Raw genomic sequence first — 9,129 nt, 5'->3', positions numbered from 1 at the left:
TGGGGGATGGGTCTGGGGTCTTGGAGGGAGGCTGTGGGCTCCTGGCAGCAGATGCCGTGGTTTCTGCACACCTCCAGGTAGTGTGGGTGCAGGAGAGGAGGAGGCAGCAGGTCCCAAGCAGGTCCCTGTGGCCTTGTTGGCAGACACTTGGAGACTGAAGCCAAGACAGAAGAAATAAGCTCGGCCCTGGCCTGGCCTTGCTCGTGTTGTGTGCTTTGTGCTTTGTGCCATGGGCTGTGGGCCGTGTGCCACGTGCCACGTGCTGGGCACTGGCGTAAGGAAGTGGGAGCCGCTCCGGGCCTGAGCAGGATGTGCACGTCCAGTGTCAGCCTGTCTGCTGTTTCCTTCTTTTCTAAAAAGTAATGGATTTTATTTTGATTTAAATGTGATTTTGTTTTTCTCGTTCCATCATTTCAAAAGCATTAAATAAAATGGGATTTCTAGAAATTGTTATTTCTGTTCTGCTATCGGTCATGAAGGCCAGTCTTTTATACCATTACCTCCAAAGTGGTTATACCATTTTGTCCTAGTTTTAAATAAATAAAAAGGAAGATAGGACTTAGGGTTAGTGTGGTGGCTTTTAAAAAATTTTCGCTATAATGAATAAATCAGTTTAGCTAAATGATAGACATCCTCACGATACAGAAATGAGTGGTTGCCCATATTAGTAAAATTTAGAAATTGTTCTGGGCAATACAATTTATGGGATCTTCGGGATAATGGTGATTTGGGAAGAAGTGTTGAAAATGTTGGGAAATAGTTTTGCACTGTTTAGAAATAACTGGAGGGAATCTCTTGTGTCTCAGCTACTCAGGGTAGTTAACAGTGATGTGGATTCATCCCTTCTTTCTTAAAGCGCTGGAGCGTTCGTTCGTAAAGTGACTTGGGGCGGCCAGGGCTGGGGTCTGTCTCCCCTCTTGGTGGCCCCTGTAGCCCTCCACGCGGCATCCTGAGCCTTGGGGAGGTCCTGGAGGGGTCACCATAGCTTAGTGGGGTTTCTGTCCTGGGCTGAACCCGTGCACCGCCACGGCAGGCTGTGAGTGTTCGGAGTGTCCTTACCATGCCAGGAGCCGCAGGCTCACCAGGTCACCAGGTCTGGGAAGGTCAGGTGCTGTGCCGTGGGATGCTTCTCTGGGTTTGGGTTCCTGAGCTGGGCTAAGGAATGAGAGCAGCTGTGGCAGTGAGAGTCCAGTTCCCCTGGCTCCCGCACTCCGTTTTGGCCACGCAGGGCCATGGGAAGGCGAGGTGGTGACCTCGTGTCTGGCCGTAGTCCCCAGATGACCCGAGAATCGGCTTTCCGGAGCACCTGACTAAGTGAAGTGCTGCCTGTTCCAGGTACATCGATCAAGGTCGGAACCCTCAGCTCTACACCAAGGAGTGCCTGGAGAGGGCTCTAGCCAAAAACGAACAAGTGAAAGGCAAGATCGACACGATGAAGGTGAGGCTCGCGGAGAGCAAATGCTGTCAGAATGTGCACTTGTGTGGGTGACAGTCCTGCTGTTCTTCTGTGTGCCGGGGAGGACACTGACGATTTCCTAACAGCGCATTGCGGTCACACACAATTGGTAGCCTCGCCCGGGGAAGACCCAGGTTAACTTGGTGACTGTGGTCATCGCTGGCTAACTGTGGCTGTTTGCAGTTAGGACTGCTCGGGAGCTTTGCCCTGGATGGTACCGATGCTCTTTGCTCCTCCTTTCTGATTCTGGCTGCCCTCCCACAAGGAGGACAGACGACAGCTGTGTGAGTAGTGAGCCCCCAGGTGAAGGTGACCAAGCTGTCCCCAGCAGCCCTGTCTCCCTGGTGTCTGGCTGTCTGGCCTGGGCTTCTGTGAGCTCCCATCTCTGGGCTCTGGCCCTGCAGGGACGTCCTGCGTCAGGGACCAGGAGCCCTGGCTTTTCTGCCCCTCCCCTGTGGCCCCGGCGCCCTCCTCTGAGGGTCTCAGGTCTGTGTTCTGTGGCCGCCCCCTCCCAGCGGAGCTCTGCGCTCCATTCTAAGTAATAAGTAGTCGCTGTAGTGGTGGAGTGGAGGCGCTCTGGAAATGGACTTGGAGCTGGCCTAGCAGTGCCTGTAGGAATGGGCTCTTACCTGCTGTTCCGGTTGGACCAGACAGACTTGGCAGTGAGTCTGCCCGGAAGCCACAGTGTTGGCAGCAGCCTCCATCCGTCTGTCCATCCGTCTGCCCAGTGTTCGGTGGGCAGGCTTCGGATTGGAGCTCCTCTCCCCACCTGTGCTGCGGCTGCAGATGCGCTCTCGTGACTGGCCCCAGCCCTGCATGCACGGGGCGAGTGGGTGCACGGAAGCTGGCCCCTGGCCCCCGGGAGGAGGGAGCCTGGTTTCCACCCCTTGGCCTGGCTGGACTTTGAGGGCTCTTTTGGTGGGTGTCATGGATCCCAAATGCAAATGTTTTGACAGTGTGTATTTTTCTTCTTAGAAATTTAAAAGCCTGTTGATTCAAGAGCTTTCTAAAGTATTTCCAGAAGACATGGCCAAGTACCGGAGCATCCGGGGGGAGGACCACCCGCCATCCTGTGTGTGACAGCCCAGGCCCGTGTGACTTCCTGGGGCTGCTGGGACTGGGCTGTCCCCACCCCGACCATCGTGTAGCTGTGGGATGGCCCAGCTGGAAGAGGCCTGAGCTGTGGCCTGCCGCCCTTAGAGGTCCCGGTCAGTGGGGAGACGGCACTGGAAACAGTCTCGAAATAGACCATGGGCTCGATGAATTGAAAGTTTAAAAATGCCATTTGAATTTTTTATATATTCTTTCTGTCCTATCCTACTGTAGCATCAGAAAGCTAAAAAAATTGGTTTTGTATTTTACATCTTCAAGTGCAGTGCATAAGACTACGTAACCATAGTTTCAATTAGATGTGTAAAGTCTCTAACTGTTGTATGGCTCGTTCCATGTAATTATTTTCTTCATATTTTTACAAGACAGTGCAGCGTATCTTAGAAAAACTGAATTGTTACTTCCCCAAAGTGTTACTACTATTCATAAAGCGAATTGTTTTCTCTAGGCATTTGTTTTTTTCTCCAATTCTTTGGAGGCCCTGAGAAGCACACAGGAATGGTCATCGCCAGGCTCTTGGAAGGCGGTCCCCGCACTGCACTGCCGCTTTGGGGTACGCTGCCGCCCCTCAGTCCTGGGGAGCCTGCTCCCGATGGCCAGGACCCATTCCCCGAGGGTAGAGTCCCAGGTCTGCGCCCCGCAGTCAGGCTTGGGCTGGGGCGGGGACATGCGTGGGTTCTTGCTGCCCCCATGGCCTGGCCTGCTGACAAGTGGCCAGTGTGGTGGCGTCGGGTAGCATGAGGCCACCTCCTTGCTCTGGGCCGGAAGTCAGGTCTCTGCTGAAAAGGGTCAGGTGTGCTCTGCTCTGGAAGCTGTGGCTCTCAGGTTGTGGCCTCTGACTGCTGTGCAGTGGTGATAATGAAAGTGCAGGAGACAGGCCACAAGCTGCGGTGACCTGCACCCTGGGAGGCAGAGGCAGGAAAATCACAGGTTTGAGCCCAGCTTGGGCACTTTGGCAACTTAGTCCTTGTCTCGAAAGCAGAGAGACTGGTGTCACAGCTCTGTGAGAGGGCCCTGGTTCAGTCCCCAGTCCCACCCAAGTAAACAGCCGAAAACCCCCACAACACGCTGTTCAGGAACCATCAGCGGAGGCGGGATATGTACCGTGAGAGCTCCTCGCAGCAGCTGCCTGGTCCTCTGCCCGTTGGCTTTCCTGCCCCTTCGGCCTTGGGCTTCCTTGGGGGCAGCCCGCCTGATCCTACACCGGCAGGCTCATCCATCTCGCGGCCCCAGGTACCATGTTGGGTCAAGATCCCAGGTTCACACTCTGCCCGTCCATCCCTGAGTCCTGCGTGTCACGACCCACCTTCTGGTTTCTGTCCATGAGACTTCCCAGGAGCCTCAGACCCGGTGCCCAGAACTGGACCGACTTCTTCCACTCCCCTCATGTCCCCCAGCAAACGGTGCCACCTTCTGTCCATCCCACTTGTGTCCTAGCCGCAGAGCCGTGGGTGCGTCTCCTGAATTTCCCATTTTGCCCTTTCTCCCTCTTGACCAACTCTCCTGGCCTTGCATCTCCCAGTCTGCCATGTGCATGCCCCATGGATGCCAGTATCACATCTCCCCCTTGGCCCACTCAGGTTGTGGGGTGAAAGGCTCTGACAAGGAAAAGCTCCCCAAAGCCTCGAGAACAGCAGCCCTGCCGAAACCTTGCTGTGAGGACCTGTGGGTCCAGACGTGCACGGAAGTAGATTCCCACTGTTAGGTGTGTGGTAGTGTCTTACAGCCCCGACGAGAAAGGAACACGGGATAGAAGAGGCCAGACTGCTTTGAAAACACGAGTGTAGTTGTGTTGTAAGAATGCCTCAGTGTCCTGAATTGGCGGTCATTTTGACTTTGGGGAAGGGCCAGAAGTAGCGGGGTGTGGGTTCAGTGAGTAAGCTTGGTGAGGATGCACTTACCCTACCAGCCTGCCTTTCCATCAGGCAGGCGCAGCAGCAGCAGCATTCACCATGTTTTTGATCCTAAAGACTCAGGAAAGAGGACTCCAGAACTGTTTCAGAAAGTGGCAAGGACGATGGGATAAGGATGTTCCGAGTGACGGGGGGGTATTTTGAGGGAGAATAAAAGTGTACCTTTTACTATAATAAAAACTTTAAAAGTTCAACATTGGCTATATTTTTTGATCACCCCTGTATGATAACCCTATACTGGTTATACCTGCAGCTTGTCATAGCCCCATTTAACCTAATCTTCTCACAGCTCTGTAGTACTTGTCTCGAAAGCAGAAAGGCTGGTGCCACAGCTCTGTGAGAGGGCCCTGGGTCAGTCCCCAGTCCCACCCTTAGTAAACAGCCTAGGTGCATAATCAGTGTTCCACAAGACAGTCTGCAGAGGAAGAATTGGAAGTAAATCTCCTTTGCTGTCACTGGAGATTAACAAGACAGCGATTGTTCTGAGGAGGAGCCCTTGCGGGGGAGGTGGCAGCTGAGAGTCCTGTGTCCCCAGCTCCCTGCTTGCTGCTGGCATGGGTTCCTGGGGCTGCCGTCCAAAAGGCCGTGCACTGGGCTGTAACGTGGCCTGGATTTGCCCGCACCCCAGCCTAGAGGCCAGGACTTCTCTGTGGTCTTGTCTGCGCTCCCTGTGACAGCCTCTGGAGGCTCCTTCCTGCCTCTTCAGCTCCTGGGCCAGGGCCTCATCTTTCCTGTCTCTGCCGCGTCTCTCCTCTGGGATCCCCTCTCTTGATCTTTTTCCAAACACGGCTTCAGTCAGACTCCCAAGTGGACATAGGCTGTGAGGCGTCACTGCCCAGCTCTGTCCACTGCTGTGTCCTTGGTTCTGGCCATCAGACACACCTCTTTCCCAGGTTGAGTGGTCTTGCCGGGCTAGGCCAGGTCTCTGCTTCAGGCTGCTGGGGCTCAGCTGCTGCCCATGGCAAGGAGGCCTGCTCTTCCAGCTCAACGTGCATGGTCCAAGAGTTGCAAGAGCAGACCAAGCCTGGAGAGACGCTGCCTTCCCACCTGTCCACACACAGGCAGGAGAAATTATGTCTTCCCTCTGACTTGACGATGAAGGAACAGTCCTGTGGGTGGCGGTGGGAACCCCAAGGTAGGACAGCAGGAGTCATGGACAGCTTTGAGAGTCACATGCTTCAGAAAAACCTCATTATTGCAAGTTTGCTGAGGGTGGGGCAGGTGGAGATGTGCAGGGATGACCAGGCAGTGTAGGAAGGCAGCTGGGCACCTGTGGCACCCATGGCGTCATTGGGTGCCTAGGGTGGGGGCATGGAGGGCATTCGTGGTCTCTGGCAGAGTGAGAGCTGGACGCTCATCTGGCTCCCTGCAGGGGGAGAGGCCACGAATGAAGACGTGGCTCCCACCTCAGATCCTAGTCCCACGCAGACACCAGGGCTTTCCTCCTCTGGGAAGCACACTCTGAGATGTGACACAGATGGGTCACTGCGTTTTGGGAAGTTTGGTGTGTGTGTGGCAAAGAGATGGGACGAAGGTGTCCCTACGTCTGAACATGTCGGGAATGCAGGAAGCCGGTTCTGGTCTCGGCTATTGTTGGCTGCAGTGACTTCCGTGACATGGACCATGCTGCTCTGTTACACAGTGGTCGATTCTTCATTCTGGCTCCTGCAGCGACAGCGCCCCCAGACGTCTGCACACACCAACATCAAGCAGACTGAATGGCGGGGCAGTTCTGACCCGAAGTCTGCATCTACTCGAGGTGTTTTGTAGATAGGACATCATCATCTTGGGTGAACAGTTAACCCTTCTGTTCCTGCAGGGCAGAAGCCCTGGCTCTGGGCTGGGCGATGGCTGTGGCTGGCTGCGGTGCTGGCATCATGCAGTGCCAGGCCGAGTGGTCCTGGGCTCTCTGTTGGCCCTGAAGGCTTTGTGCTTGCTGCCCCAATGGGCTTCCCGGGGCTGCTGTGTCAGATGGCCTGCATTTCAGCCTGGGGTGTGAGCTTAGGAGCTGCTGTGGGGCCACAGTCCGCACTTCCTCCAGAACCACTCTCCAGAACCACCCAGCTGACCATTTGAGGGTGAGCTACTACCTGGGTGTATGCGGCTCAGAACGTGGCTGTCCTTTCCCCTCGGGGGCCTTCGCAGCCAGGGTCCCATCATCTTCTGATGTTTGGCCATTGCAGTGCTTGGCCCCTGAGGCAGATGTGTCAGCCTGAAGGGTCGGCTGTGGGAGGTGCACCCTCACACAGAGGAGGCCTAGGTCCCTACTGCCGACTCCATGGAGAGGCCTTGGTCCTATCCTCAAACTGCTCTGCACTGTGACCAGCGGGCGCCCAGGACCCAGTCACAACCTCCAGGCTCTGAGCGAAGGTGCGATGGGTGCGGCTCCCTGCAGGCCTCCGGAAGCTGTGCGTGCATCGCCAGCTGGCTGGAGTTCAGTCTGCTTTTTGTTTTCGCCTCCCACTTTCCATTCTTCTTTCTTCCTTTCTTCCCTCCCTCCCGCTCTCTTTTTTGATACTAGGGATTGAACCCAGGGACTTTATACTCGGCTACACCCCCAATTCATTTTAATTTAATTTTTTGAGATGATTTTTCTAAGTCACAGGGCTCTCTGGGAGACAGTCAGGTTTCCCAAAATTAGCTGATACCTGCAACTTAGAGGTGCAGAGGGTGATTTGGGCTCTGTTTCCAGTGGGTTCCATCCATGATTGGCTTGCTGTGAGACAGAAACAGGATGGTGTAAGGGCCTGGGTGGAGGAAAGATGCTCATATCATGGTGGCCAGAAAGCAGAGAAGGGAGGAGCTGGGGACAAGAGCACACCCTTCCAGGTCATATCCATTGATGTCCAACCAGGCCCCATGTCCCAGCATCACATTCAGCTCTGAACTGATGAATGGATGAACCCACGGATGTATAGCACTTCCGGACACAGGAGACCTTTGGGAGCATGTTAGATCTAAACCATCACAACCATAATGTCTACAATGGTGCAAGACCAGAGGGGTTCCCTCCTCTGGGTGTCCTCGAGCAGCACACTGGCCTAGGCCCTCCACCAATCCCAGCTGTCCTGCTCTGGCCTCTCCTGGTGGGTTCATCTTCGCTTCTGCCTAGAGCAGCCCGAGAAGCTGCCCAGGCCCCTCACGACTTGACTTACCAGCAAGCAAGCAGCTGCGGGCCCAGGTCTCCAGGTGCAGGGATTCCCAGAAGCCCACGGGAGCTTCTGCAGCAGGTGACTCGCATGGAGAGTCGTGGCCTTTTCCTTCACAGCAGCTGTGTGGGACTCAGCCTGCTAGAGCACCACACTGTGTGCATTTTCAACATCTTCCTACCTCCCCCGAGGCCTCTGTCCTCACCTTCCTGGTCCTCCTGCTGTCCCCTCCCTGAAGGCTGGGGTCCCAGGGAAGCCACCCTCTTCTTCCCGCTCTCTTTCCTTTCCTCCTGAGGACTCCAGCTTTTTCCTGAGCCTCCCTCAGTGGCCCGCAGGGCTGAGGATTAGGAGAAGACGGGTCCTCCTATGTCCTCCCCACATCCTCTGCCCCGATGACCTTCCAGGGCCCTTTTCCCCTGGTTCTGCATTAGGGGGAGATGCACATTGTCAAAGTGCCCTCTGGGCAGCCTGTTTGCTCAGTGGCATTTGATTTGGAGAAACGTGCAGACAGGAGCACGAGCATCCACCCACGGATCTCAGAAGAGGCCACTGGGGCCTCGGCTTGGTGGAGGTGGGACTCTGGGAGGCCTTTTGCATCAGTGTCGGCCTGTCCATTTGGGGTTGGGACTCGAGGGGCAACAGAGTGCTGCCTCACCCCACAGGGACACTGAGTGCATGGTAGGGAAATGGGGGAGGTACCCCCTGTGGTATAACCATTTCCTGCCGTCCACAGTGGCGGGGGATCGAGCCCACCTGTTTTTCCTCGTTTCGCTTAAATACTCCTTTGTTTGTACAAGCTCTGCCTCACACGGCCAGCACTGCTGTTGCATGGCCCGCTCCCCGGGGCGTGCAGGGGCTCTTCTGAAGAGCGGAGAAATGCTGCACCTGAAGACACAGCCGAGCCAGGGCTTGCGGCTGGCACCTGTAGCACTTGCTGCAGGTGTGAAGGGAACCCGGGAGCCGTGCCTGCCCTCTGCTTGGGTCAGGGGACCCCGCGACCCTGGGACCTGACACCTGGCGGGGGGGCGGCCAGAGTCTGTGCCCCTGCTCTACCTGTCCACCTGCGATAGAGCTGGGGGAATCGGGCCCCGAGGAAGTGGGGTGTGAGGTGACTCTGCCCACTGGGGCTTCAGGACCTCTGGGATGAGGTGGCACCGGCCGGAAGTTCTGTCCCAAGTGGAGCCGTGAGACTGACTGCACCTGTGACTGTCGCGAGCCGCGACGTCAGGATCCTGCCAGCAGGTCCTAAACCTGAAAGGACGAGGACAGAGACGGGAGGCACCTTTCTTCTCAAGTTCCTTGCTTGCTTGCTTGTTTACTTGCTTTAGTACAGAACCTCTCCCTTTTATACTCTCCAGCTGCATGGGAGCGAGGGCTGCACGGGAGGGAGAGTACCGCCCACACATCCCAGAGGGAAACAATAACAACCATTATGGGTTACATCTGCTACCAGCTGAACTTGCCCGTGGCTATGGGCGAGAGCACGTCCGTGCCAGCGAGG

General features: G+C 55.8%; 1 protein-coding gene across 1 annotated transcript in view; it reads left to right on the top strand.

Moving 5' to 3' along the window:
* Window positions 1-4,651, top strand: part of Med10 (mediator complex subunit 10) — a 6,706-nt gene extending 2,055 nt beyond the window's left edge. The window contains exons 4-5 of the mRNA XM_010605921.2: window positions 1,336-1,438; window positions 2,432-4,651. Coding sequence (XP_010604223.1) covers window positions 1,336-1,438; window positions 2,432-2,536 — 208 coding nt within the window. The 3' untranslated portion in view covers window positions 2,537-4,651. The remainder of the gene's footprint in view (window positions 1-1,335; window positions 1,439-2,431) is intronic.
* Window positions 4,652-9,129: the final 4,478 nt, after the last annotated feature.

The sequence above is a fragment of the Fukomys damarensis genome, unplaced genomic scaffold (assembly GCF_012274545.1).
Source record: "Fukomys damarensis isolate Sample0158 unplaced genomic scaffold, DMR_v1.0_HiC HiC_scaffold_1, whole genome shotgun sequence".
Taxonomy (NCBI): Eukaryota; Metazoa; Chordata; class Mammalia; order Rodentia; family Bathyergidae; genus Fukomys; species Fukomys damarensis.
This window is presented reverse-complemented; position numbering and strand designations above follow the sequence as displayed.